Source organism: Otolemur garnettii, unplaced genomic scaffold, assembly GCF_000181295.1.
Source record: "Otolemur garnettii isolate 467f Iridium unplaced genomic scaffold, OtoGar3 scaffold00105, whole genome shotgun sequence".
In the NCBI taxonomy this organism is placed as follows: domain Eukaryota; kingdom Metazoa; phylum Chordata; class Mammalia; order Primates; family Galagidae; genus Otolemur; species Otolemur garnettii.
The window spans coordinates 1,039,915-1,052,534 of record NW_003852500.1 but is presented as its reverse complement, the minus strand read 5'-3'; the positions used below and the strand labels follow the sequence as shown (position 1 = coordinate 1,052,534).

Sequence of the window (12,620 nt, the reverse complement as noted above, 5' to 3'; positions counted from 1 at the left end):
CCTGGACCTCATCTGCTCACAGCCCCTCTCTGTCCTCTGACACTGAGCCCATCCTCCAGCCTTCCCTTCCAGCTGGGCTCTTTATCCATAAAGTCTGACCGGGAGAATTGCCAGCAAGGCTGCATTCTTTCTTTCTGTTTTCAGCAGTTAGGTAACACAAACAGGGCTGCCTCCAGGCAGGACTTGAACTACTGCCAGTCTGTAAAGCCTGGGCTCTTAGGCTTTCATCTCTCAGTTTCTTGATTCTGTACCAAGAAATGGTGTGTGTATTCCAGGCCCATGCTTGCACAGGAGGTCAACTGATAATGAGGGACAAGTCTTGGCCTGGCCCTGCTCACCTGGCACCTAAACTCTCCAGGTCATGCTTTTACCTGCTGCACCCTGGCCCGTACACTTTGGGGCTCTGAGCCAACTTTCAATGGTCCTATAATGTATCCCCACGCACCACATGGGAGGTACTAAGTTGTTGAGTTTCCAGAGCCTGTGCACTCATGTGGGCTGGTTCCTATGCAATCAGCTGTCCCATCCTGACATTTTGGCCAGCTGCCCAGGTGGGGAGGAGGCAGCCAGCCCAGAAGGGATTGGCCTCCCAGCTAAGCCCAGCCTCCCTCAGCCTTTACTAGAACAGGGGCCAGGGGCAAAGATCTCCCAGCAGAGGGAAAGAGACCGTTGTATGGACAAACTCTCCTGAAAGAAGGTGACAGGTTGGGGGTGGTGGGCTTGGAGGGTACTGGATTAGGGTGGGGATGAGCTGCCTAAGGCTAGGTGGCTTCAGGGACATTGGCCTGGGCATGGTGGTTTTCTAGTTACTGAATCCCTGGCAATGTTCCCTGTAATTCAGGGTAGGCCTTTCTAACTCTCTTCAGCCTCTCTCTTTGTCCCTGCCTAAGTGTTTACTAGACAAGTGGAGGCTGGTTTGCTACAGTTTCCGGCTGAGCCTATTTGGATTTTAGCTGTCAGTCCCTGCTTTCCCATCTAAAGATCACCCTATCGCCTCCCATGGGCCTCAGGAACTCCCCCTCCACCCCTCTGTCCTGCAGGATGCCACAGCTGAGCCTGTCCTGGCTGGGACTAGGGCCAGTAGCAACCTCCCCATGGCTGCTGCTGCTGCTCGTCGGGGCCTCATGGCTCCTGGCCCACATCCTGGCCTGGACCTACTCCTTCTACGACAACTGTCGCCGCCTCCGCTGTTTCCCACAACCTCCAAAACAAAACTGGTTTTGGGGTCACCAGGGCCTGGTGAGTGTGGCAGCAGGATGGGTCTAGGTCTCAGAGTAGGTGGACTTTTCTGGGGCTAGGAAGAGGGCTCGGGAAGCTGGGGATTGAGGTGGGCTGAGGTCTGGGATAGCAGAGAAGCCAGGGAGGCCACTCTCTCATTCCCCAGATGACTCTCTCATTGCTCTGCTGTGCCACCCAAGCCTCTCCCACCTCCTTGTCCCTGACCCCCAGCCTACTTAGGATCCTTTCTCTGCCTGTCTTCTTACACTGTTGCACTTTGAGGGGCTCCTGGGGAGGGCTGCACAGAGCAGGGAGCCCTGGCATTATTCCCACCTTCTCCACTGCTGGACTTGAGGCCTCCTGAGGGGCACCGTGCAGGGTTTGCTCCCTGCCTGTCCCATTTCCTGTGTCTGCCCAGATTTGGGCTGCTACTTTCCACAGAAATTAACTGTGACCTCCCCCCACCCCAAACACACAAGAGTACAGCTGGACCAGAAGAGAAGTGTGGGCAGTGTCCCACCCCCAGCCTTTCCTGGGGGCACCTTCCTTTTATCCTGCTCTTCCCCACAAAGATGTCCCATTGGGCCCTGCTGTGCAACCTAGAGAAGTATTGTCCACTCACTTCCCCTTTCAGGAGACTTGCTTAACCTCCCTCCCCCAGTCCTTGCTCTTCAACTTAGATCTGGTCTCTCCTTTGGTGGACTCGGTCTCAGTCTGTTCATTTGCAATGGCAGGAGGGATTGGTGTGTCCTTGGGCTCACTGGAAGGGTGCACAGAATCTGGTGTGCAGAAGGTGCTTACAAGCAGGAGCCACCATCCTGTTTGGACAGTTAGAGTCCCCTCTGCTTCTCTGGGGTCTGCCAAGGCTGGAAGGTCCTCAAGGTGCAGACCCTTCTCTGTGGGAGGACCTGAAGCCCATGTGGACCAGTCAGAACATGAAGGATGTGGAAATCAGCCATAGAGACACATCCTGAGGTCACACTGCTGCCCACAACCCCCTCTATGGGGATCATCCCATATGGCTTCCCTCAGGCTGAATCATGCCCTGGGTAAGAAAATCCTTCCTGAGCAGTGCCTGTGGCTCAAAGGAGTAGGGTGCCAGCCCCATATACCAGAAATGGTGGGTTCAAACCCAGACCTGGCCCAAAAAACCTGCAAAAAAAAAAAAAAAAAAGACAAAGAAAAGAAAAAGAAAATCCTTCCTCTGGAGCCAAAGTGGGACCCTCTGAGGGCAGACAATGTGTCCTCTCCCTTTGCCCTGCATGCACCTTTGACATTTGCAGATGGTCCCAAGAGAGAAGGAGCAGGAGGAAGCAGAGATTCCCTCCATCTCTACAGAATTGGGCGCAATGCTGCTAGAGGCTACAGCGAGCTGTGGCTCCTCCCGGGGAAGGTCTTAGTCAGGATCCTCCAAAGAAAGGGCCACAGGACACATAGACCTAGCTATAGGTATAGACAGATAGGAGGGGATTTATTATGAGAATTCACTCATGTAATTACAGAGGCTGAGAAGTCCCACCATGTGCCATTTGCAAGCTGGAGATCCAGAGACTCCAGTGCTATAATTCAGTCTGAGTCCAAAGGCTGAGAAGCTAGAGTTCTGATATCCAAGGGCAGGAGAAGATGAAAGTTCCAGCTCCAGAAGAGTCAAAGGGAACAAAGTCAAGTTCCCCTTCCTCTGCCTTTATGTTATCTCTGGGCCCTCGATGGATTGGATCGTGCCTGCCCACATGGGGGAGGGTGGGTCTTCCTTCCTCATTTTACCAATTCAAGTGCTAATCTCTTCCAAAACCTCTCACGGACACATCTAGATATAGTGTTGTAAAGATATCTGGGCATCACTTAGTCCAGTCATTTCAGCACATAAAATTAACAATCAGAAGGTGACCAGCCTGCCATGTTTGCAGATTTCTCCCACGGAGGAGAGTTTGAGAGAAAGGATTGAGCTGGTGGCCAACTACCCCCAGGGCTTTAAACTCTGGCTGGGACCCATCCTCCCTCTCATCAATTTGTGTCACCCCGACATCCTGCGACCTGTCCTCAATGCCTCAGGTACACACTCAGAGCTGGTGGTGGTGGGCACCATGCATACCCAAGGGCTTTCAACCCCTCCTCCCCCAACCTTCTGTGTGGCCCCTTCTGTACTACGGCCCCTCCTTCCCTCCTTTCCTTCATCCATCTTCCTCTTTCCTTCATGGACTCACCAGACCCCACCTCAGTGTCTCCTCCCTGCTCTGCAGTCTGACCCCTGCCCTGGGGAACTTACAGCTGGTGGACCTGAGCTGCTATTGCCATGACTCCCATCCCTGAGGGTCAGTTTCTTCTACCTCAGCCTGCCACGAGTCTGCCATAAGTTTATTGTTTTTCTGCTCCAGGCCCCAGGAAGCACTAATGGCAGACCCCACCACTGCCAAGGGACCTTTTGTTTCCCTTACCCTTCCTTGGACAGGGCAGGCCAAGCAGGAAAATGGACAGCGTCCCACACAGAATCTGACACCAAAATGCTGAGTGGCTGTAGGCAACTTTCTGGGTCTCCCTGGCTTCTGACATCTCTTTCAGTTGTGAGTGATGGTCTAAGCAAAGACCTCATATGGGCTAAGCAAGGAAAAGACATCTATTGACTCTAAAGTCCAAACAGTACGGCTGGATCAACTGGATCCAGGTCTGAATCTGTATCTTCAGCAATCTGTCTCCCTCTTGGTTTTACCTTTTTCTATATCACTTTTCCTTTTAATGCATCCCTGTCTACAAAGGGTTCCAGAAGCTTCAGAAACCTCATCTTTTCACCAGACTGTCCACATGTAGCCCATGATTCAAGGTAATTGTCCTGACCTAGTCACAGAAGCAGTTCCTCATCTGACTGTGATTACTTAGGCTTGGCAGGAGTTGGGCTTCTAGAGCTACTGTTTCTTGGCACAGAATAGTTTGATGATTAAAAACTCAGGCCCTGGATTCATACAGACCAAGGCTCAAGTCTCATGCATGTCACTTGCCACCTGTGAGATCATGGGTAAGGGACTTCATCATTCAGTCTTAATTTCTTTACCTAGAAAATGGGATGAAAGAAGACCCAGGTGAAGGTGGCATTTAGGATTTGTCTTCCTTCATTTCTGTTCCTGTAACTGAATAGTTGAGACTAGGTAATTTATAAGGAAATTCATTTCTTACAATTCTGGAGGATAGAAGTTCAAGCTTGAGGGGTTATATCTGCTCATCTTCTGGTGACAGCCTTGTGCTGTGTCATAACATGGCAGAAGGTATCACAGAGGAAGAGGACCGAGCATGCTAGCTCAGGTCTCTCTTCCTCTCCTTATGAAGCCAATCCCACTGCCATGACAACTCATCAATCCATTAATCCATGAATAGATTAACTCATTAATGAGGGCAGACCCCTCCAATCACCTGTTAATGGCCCCATTTCTCAATACTGCCACTTAGGGATTAATGTTCAATATACGTTTCCAAAGGGGGCAGACATTAAAACCATAACAGGATCCAAAGGGGAATGTGTTTTTCTGTCTTGTAACTGAGTTGTTATGTCTGCTGGGTTTGAGAACATGGGGAGGATGTCTAGAAGGAGACACTGAACAGAGAGGTTGATGAGCTGCTGAATAGAATTCCCAGGATGCAAGTCTGAGACTCTACCTTGCAAGTCCTTCTCTTTGGCAGACTAAAGAGCATGACTTGGGCCCTCCCTGTCCTTCTCTGGATTCTGAGCTTAGGGACAGATCTTCTATACACACAGGGCTCAGGCAGCACCTTTGGGGATGTGGGCTGCTGATGGATGGGGCCCTGGTATGTGATCCTGGGCATCTTCCACTCCACCTACTTCGACTCTGTGCTCTTTGTTTCATGTGGACATCCCACTGGCCGCAGCTGACGCACTACTGAGGTCTTGGTGCTGCCTTCAGCTGGCCTGGTGACCTACTGCAGACATGAGGGGCTGTGGGAGAGATGCCACTGCTCCTCTCTCTCCTGGACTTTCACCTGCCTGACCTCTGGTCCTGTCTGCTCATATCCAGGCATTTATGTGTGGCGTCTGCTGTATGCCCATGCCTCTTGTGTGGCTACATCTTATCACATGTATATTTACACCTGGATCCAGATTTCACTGGTACATTTTACAGCTCATTGCACCTGATATGCATCTGCAATCATATGAAGATTGTCATGTCTAGGGTTCAGCTGTAGTCAAAGTCACTTCAAACGTGTTGGGGACTATTTGATTCTTGTCTGAAATGTTGAGACGTTCTCTTTGTCCTGCTTGTCACATCTATGCCAAATTTGGGGCTTGTCTGAGTTCTGAGGCCCATGGTTCCTTTATGAATGGTCTGAGACGTGAGTCTTGCCTGAGACAGGGTTGAAGGTAGGTTCAGATCATGCCTGGGGCACAGTCTGGGTCACACTTGGTCCACATCTGGGACATTAATGGTATATTTAAATCCTACCTGGGACCCATCCATGAGACAAGCTGAGGTCATGTCAGGCCATTTCAGGTAAATTTCAGAGCATGTTGTGTCATTTAGGGCTTGCCATGTGTGTTGTGACCATGTCAGATGTTGACACATTGGGGCTGTGTCACACGTCTCAGATCCATGTCAGGAGATGTCAGAGTTCTGGGGCAAACAGGGTATTCTAGGTTCCTGTGAAGTTTTCTGTAGGGTGTTGGGCTATAGTTGGATCTTCCAGACATGTTAGACAATGTAGTAGAACTTCTAGGTTCCTGTGAAGTTTTCTGTAGCGTGTTGGGCTGTAGTTGGATCTTGTGGACGTGTCATACAATGTAGTAGCCATGTGAAGGCATGATAGAGCATGCTATGCCACGTTAGGGTGTGTCCTTGCTCCACTGTCTGCTGCACCTTGGTCTGGTCCCTTCCCTTCCCCCATCCTCCCTGCTTCCTCTGCCCTTGGGCCCCTTCCTGCTAAGCTGGGCTTAGAGGGGAGAAGTGCAAAGCCCTGGGTGGGAACCTCCAACTCTAACTAAACCTCTCCCCTATCCATCTCCATGTCCCCTGATTGTCCTCGTTCATGTCAGCTGCCATCATACCCAAGGATATGAGTTTCTATGGCTTCCTGAAACCATGGCTGGGTGAGTAACTACAAATGAATGGGGAAGGGGACAGCCTTGTGGGGTCACTGGAAGGCACTTTCCTTGCCTGCTGCCCTAATAGGGGACGGGCTTCTGTTGAGTGGTGGTGACAAGTGGAGCCAACACCGTCGCATGCTGACACCTGCCTTCCATTTCAACATCCTGAAGCCCTATGTGAAGATTTTCAATAGGAGTGTAAACATAATGCATGTAAGTTTCTTGAAACTGAGGTCCTAGCTGGATCCTTGGTGTAGAGGGGCCTCTGAGAGATCTTGTCTAGAATTTTGGCTCTGCTAGGTGGCATAGGGGCCATTGTTTTTCCTCTCCAAGCCTTGATTTCCTCATCTGTAAAAATGTAATAATAATATCTACCTTAAAAAAAAAGTCAAGGTGTAATAAAGTCCTGTCCATGGGACATAGTAGAGTGTCAAAAAATGTTAGTATTTTTACTTCTCTCACAGAAGCCCTATAAACTCAAGAGATCAATGATGAAGATTGCACGGTAGCTGTTGCTACAAGTGATCCACTTGCAAACTCACTGGTTTAAAGCAATAAGCATTCACAATTGCTAATAAGTCTATGGGTCAGTTGGCTTGTTCTTCTAGATGTGCAGGGGCTCACTCATGGTGTCTGATCAGCTGTGGGTCAGGCTGGCAGCCTTGCTGATCTTGGCTCTGTCTCTCATATGTGTGGGGTGTGACCAGCATCAGGCTGATTGAAGACAGCCTCAGCTGGGACAGCTAGACTTTCCTATATGAGATTCTCTCCCTCTAGAAGGGATCCCTGGGTTGTTCACATGGCAGAGTCAGGGTTCCAAGGGAGCACAAAGAGGCTGTAACATCCCTTGAAGCATATGTTTGTTACAGTTATTATGCCATCTTTTTTACCATATTGTATTGTCCAAAAATTAGAAGTTATTTTTGCCCCATTACAGATGATGAAACTAAGCCAGAAAGATTAAAGGGATTGCTCAAGTTCACCCATGTAATAAGAGCCTAGGGGTAGTGGAACAGGGACTCTAATCTGGTTTATCTGGTATCAAAGCAGGACATCTTAACTGTTGCTAAAGATTTGGCAGGTGGCACCTAAGGGAAGGCAATGAGTTGACCAAGGGCACACGGAACATAAGATGCAGAGCTGGAACTTGAACCCAGTCCTCTTGACTCCCAGCCATATGGTCTTCATCTCCTGATAATAAAAGCTTCTGCTTTCATCCGAGCCTGGTCCTCCATGGAGATGGGTACTTGAGCCAGAGAAACTATAAGCTGGTTCTGGGGAGTCTGGGTTGGGGATGGAGTGAAAGGAGCTAGGGCCCAGTGCCAGCTCTGTCTCTTTGTCTGGCCAGGCCAAGTGGCAGCGCCTGGCTTTGGAGGGCAGGGCCCATCTGGACATGTTTGAGCACATCAGCCTCATGACCTTGGACAGTCTGCAGAAATGCATCTTCAGCTTCGACAGCAACTGTCAGGAGTGAGTTTGTGCCCATGGTGTGGGAACTTGAGCCACAGACCAAAGTGAGTAGGTGAGGGGAGGAGGGAAGACTGACCAGAACAACCACAAGAGCTGTGGTGGAGGACATTTATTAGTCATAGTTGGACTTTTAAGGACAGGGAAATGTAGTTAGAAATGTTTGAGAAAAGGCAAGAAGGCTGGGGAGCAGAACATGTTCAGAAAGCACTAGAATTGAGGTGGTAGAGGTAGAGAGGGGCTAGATCTCAAGGACATTGAGAACCTAGGGAAAGTGATAAGACCTTTATCATGAGGTTTCCAGGGAGCCATTGAAGGTGTCGGAGCTGCTGATGGGCCTGGTCTGAGCTGAGCTGTGTGGAGAATGGACTGTCATGTAGACACTAAATGGAGTTCACTTTGGATGCAGAAGGGTAGGTTGGGGGCTCAGCCAGGAACCATTTGAAATCTGATAAGATCTGAATTGTTGTTTGGACAGTTTAGGAAGGACAAGGGGCAGGACTGGATACTGAGTAGGAGAGACAGAGGAGACCAGTGGCATTATGTCCAAGCTGTGCTCTAGGAGCCAAGTGGCAGCTCACAGAGATGGAATGCAGAGAGAGAAGAGAGTTTGTAGCCCGAGTCTCAGGACTAAGCCCTTCTTGTATCAGTTGGACCATCCATTTCTGGAGATTCAGTTTCCTAATGGGAGGTAGATCCTGTCTGCCAGTGGGAGGTGCTCCTGGGGATTCAGGCATGTTAAGTTGTTTCCTCCCTTATCCTGCAGAAAATCCAGTGAATATATTGCCACCATCTTGGAGCTCAGTTCACTTATAGAAAAAAGGAACCAGCAGGTCCTCTTGCTCATGGACTTCCTGTACTATCTCACTCCCAATGGGCGGCGCTTCCTCAAGGCCTGTAGGCTGGTGCACAACTTCACAGACGCCGTCATCCAGGAGCGACGTCGCACCCTCCCCACTCAGGATATTGATGACTTCCTTGAGGCCAAAGCCAAGACCAAGACTTTGGACTTCATTGATGTGCTCCTGCTGGCCAAGGTGAGCTTCTCTGGGATATGAATTCTAGAGATAAAATGGAGCTTCATGTCAAATTCTAAATTAGAGAACTTGGATTTAATCCAGTAGGCAAATGGGGAACCATGGACATTATTTGAAGTGGGAAGGGACTGGTCAGAGATATATTTTAGAGATCAGCCTGTGAAGTACAGCCATCAGGGGACTGTTAGGTCTGAAACTATGAGGAGCCTGAGATTTTATTTCATTTGCAAATTATTGTGTTAGTCTGCCACACTTGTTTGTGCATCATATACCTATGTCTTTGTCTATGTCTACATCTAAGCTGATAGATGACCCTACCCCATAGATCACAGCAGCCCATTTATGATTCATGGCAATAACAGCAGCCAGAGTAGGACTCTAGTGCTGGCTCCCCCCTCCCAAATTCCTCCCAGGGCAATGCAGTGTTTTTACCTCTTAGTGCATCAGAAATTGCACCACAGAAGAGGGTCCCTACATTATGCATCTTGGAGCTTATTGAAAGGAGCTGGCACATCACTCCCTCCTTTCTTCTAGAAAGAGAGAGAGAGCGGGGGGTTGGGGGGGGAAGGAGAGCACTTTGTTCTTTGGTATAAACTCCTCTTTAGTGACATGGCAACAGCTATAGGTTTATAAGCCAAATGCCTTTAAGGGAGGTAAGATAAGATTCTCTATGTTTACCATCCTAGAATGTGCAGCAATATTTTTGGAGCAACACTTAATTTCTAACCTCCGAGGCAAAGTACCATTTAAATATCCCATAACCCAGGACTTCTGCTCCAAAACTCCTCATTAGGCAGAAACATGAAACTATTCGCAGATCATTGATTCCTCCCACCAGGGATAAGAGAGGAGGCAAGGAAGCCCTAGAGGAAACCCATCAAGTGAGAGTTCTGACAGTGGTGACCAAGAGAGATCTAGGAGTAAATGGTGGGTTTAGGTCTCTGAAAGGAGGATGGATCTTCAGAGATTGTCTCACATTAGACTCAAGTATGAAAGCTAGTATGACTTGGTGGGGTGGTCTTGACTTTTCTCTAGGATGAAGATGGAAAGGCGTTGTCAGATGAGGACATAAGAGCAGAAGCTGACACCTTCATGTTTGAGGGTGAGGGTCCCAGTGTGGGACTGCAGTGGGGGTACAGGTCTCTCCATCACAGAGACTTGGTGGGTGGACCTTGGAGCACTCCATCCTTTCCATCCTCCCTAAGGGCATAGGGAGGGTAAGTGTGTCTACCTCTCTGGTGCTGAAGCAGCTGAGAGACCCATGCCAACCTTCTTGCCATTCAGGCCATGATACCACAGCTAGTGGTCTCTCCTGGGTGCTGTACAACCTTGCAAGACACCCAGAATACCAGGAGCGTTGCCGGCAGGAGGTGCAAGAGCTCCTGAGGGACCGTGAGCCTGAAGAGATAGAATGGTGAGTACAGGTCCTCACGGCCTGTTCCTGAGCCCCTCTCATTGGCTCTGCTCCCCAAGTGGGGAGGAGAGAAGTTGTTTTTCTTGATTCTAACAGTATTTCTTAGTGGTAATAGGGTTAGAGCCCAGAGGCAGGACTTGGTGCCCAGCCTGGCTATCAGGGGAAAGGTTGCAGGCTTTGGCGACAAAAAGATCTGAGTTACTGAGAGAATTGTGTCAGGGCTAATGAGGCCACTTAGCACATGCTCAGTAAATGAACTTCTCCACTCATTTTCTTTTCTCCCTAAAATATTGTGTTTTTTTAAATATCATTTTAAAAAACATCTTCACTGGCTCGGCGCCTGTGGCTCAAGCCAGCCACATACACCAGAGCTGGCAGGTTCGAACCAGCCCGAGCCGGCCAAACAACAATGATGGCTGCAACCAAAAAACATTGTGGTGGGTGCCTATAGTCCCAGCTACCTAGGATGCAGAGGCAGAAGAATCAGTTAAGCCCAGGAGTTGGAGGTTGCTGTGAGCTGTGATGCCACAACACTTTACCCCGGACCACAGCTTGAGGCTCTGTCTCCAAAAAAAAAATAAAAAATCTTCACTAACTGAATATTTGCTCTTCTGTGCCCTAAATCCTACCCTACTGTCCCATCCAGGGATTCACAAAGGAGACTAGATGTTAAGTTTTCGCTTATTCACACGTCTATCTCCACCTAGTTCCATGAGTCTATTTTTCTGTTTTTGGAGAACTGCCACACTACTTCTAGCACTATGACTTTGAAATTGTGTCTGCTAGAATAATCCTCTTTAACATTTGATTTTCAAACTGACATACCTCTTATGATCTTTTATTCTTCCAGAAAAAAATTAGAGTAAGTTTATCACATTCCTTAAAAATCAGACAGATTTGAGTTGAATATATCCTATCGGTTGACTTGAATAAAGACTGATTTGTGAGAAATGGATAACTTCATAATATTGATGCATCTTCTCTCAGAGTATGAAATAGATATTCCCTTGTTAAAATAATCTTTAGTTTATGGGCAGCGCCTGTGGCTCAGTGAGTAGGGCACCGGCCCCATATACCGAGGGTGATGAGTTCAAACCCAGCCCCAGCCGAACTGCAACAAGAAATAACCATGCATTGTGGTATGCACCTCTAGTCCCAGCTACTTGGGAGGCTGAGGCAAGAGAATTGCCCAAGCCCAGGAGTAGGAGGTTGCTGTGAGCTGTAACGCCACAGCACTCTACTAAGGGTGACAGAGTGAGACTCTGTCTCTACAAAAAATAATAATAATAATAATCTTTAGTTTAAACAGAGTTTTAAATATTTGCTTAGAGATAACATACATGATGTATTAAATAAAAACTTAGGTATTTGTGTTACTATGGTGTAGTGTATCTTTTATTTCTATTGAGAGAAATTTATAAGTTCATTTGGAGCACAAAGATTTAATGTTTCTTGTTAAATTTAATCCCAGTATTTTATATTACTATTGGTAGTAGTATCTTTCCTTATATTGTCTTTTCCAACTGGCTATTATTTCTACATGGAAAAATGAATAGTTTATGCATATACATTTTTGTTGTGTGATGTTCTTTCTCGCAAGGAGAGAAGGACGGCTTGGCCGCGGGTGCAAGCTCGCTCCTAGAATAGTTTAAAAGCAAGAAACGACTACACACTCTTAGGTGGCATGTAGCAAAATGTCTTTATTTTCTACTTCCTTTTATTGGGAGCTAGTCAGTACACCACATTGATCGATAATCCTAACATCCTCATTTCTTATCTTAAACTATAGGAAAGAAAGAAAAAAAGTAATCCTAGCATCCTCATTTCTTAAACTGTAGAAAAGAAAGAAAGAAAGTCCAGGAATGTGAGATAGCCATCATAAGATTAGCCTAAAGAAAGAAAGTCCGGGGAAAGTAAGCTAGCCTCAGGCTATTCCTCTTGGAAGATCTAGAAGAACAATTCATTATCTGACTTCTATTGTTGAAGTTAAAGGTTAGGATAAACAGAGGAGTAAAACCTTTCTCTTCTATGTACTCAATTAAATTTCCGAGAAACTGGCTTCATGACTGTTTTCTTATGGCTTTGGAGACCCTGCAGTTACGATGGAATATTTTACTCGACATCATTACGACGGAGTTTTTCTTTTTACTCACATCAACCTTTGAGTCATGTCCTGTGCACAGATGGGCCGTTTCAACCCTTATCTGACAGGCTGACTTGACTGCACAGTCGGGGTTACCTGCAAGAGGTTTTTACGCCTGGCCTGCAGGCCCCCACCGTGTTTTCCCAGGTTGCTTAGGGCCTCGACAAAAGCACATAATACTCACAAGTCTTTTCGCTCAGTTCTGGAATTAAAAGAGCACATCTCATTTAAATTTTGTGGGGGTTTACCCCACAC

At 47.8% G+C, this 12,620-nt stretch overlaps 1 protein-coding gene across 1 annotated transcript in view; it reads left to right on the top strand.

Annotated features, from left to right (window-relative positions):
- The first annotated feature begins 636 nt into the window (after positions 1-636).
- The window catches only part of LOC100950748 (phylloquinone omega-hydroxylase CYP4F11-like), a 16,167-nt gene continuing 4,183 nt past the window's right edge, over positions 637-12,620 (top strand). The window contains exons 1-9 of the mRNA XM_012809384.2: positions 637-697; positions 1,041-1,239; positions 3,126-3,270; positions 6,254-6,307; positions 6,390-6,517; positions 7,653-7,774; positions 8,538-8,808; positions 9,844-9,910; positions 10,093-10,222. Of these exons, the coding sequence (XP_012664838.1) occupies positions 1,042-1,239; positions 3,126-3,270; positions 6,254-6,307; positions 6,390-6,517; positions 7,653-7,774; positions 8,538-8,808; positions 9,844-9,910; positions 10,093-10,222 (1,115 nt within the window). The 5' untranslated portion in view covers positions 637-697; position 1,041. The remainder of the gene's footprint in view (positions 698-1,040; positions 1,240-3,125; positions 3,271-6,253; positions 6,308-6,389; positions 6,518-7,652; positions 7,775-8,537; positions 8,809-9,843; positions 9,911-10,092; positions 10,223-12,620) is intronic.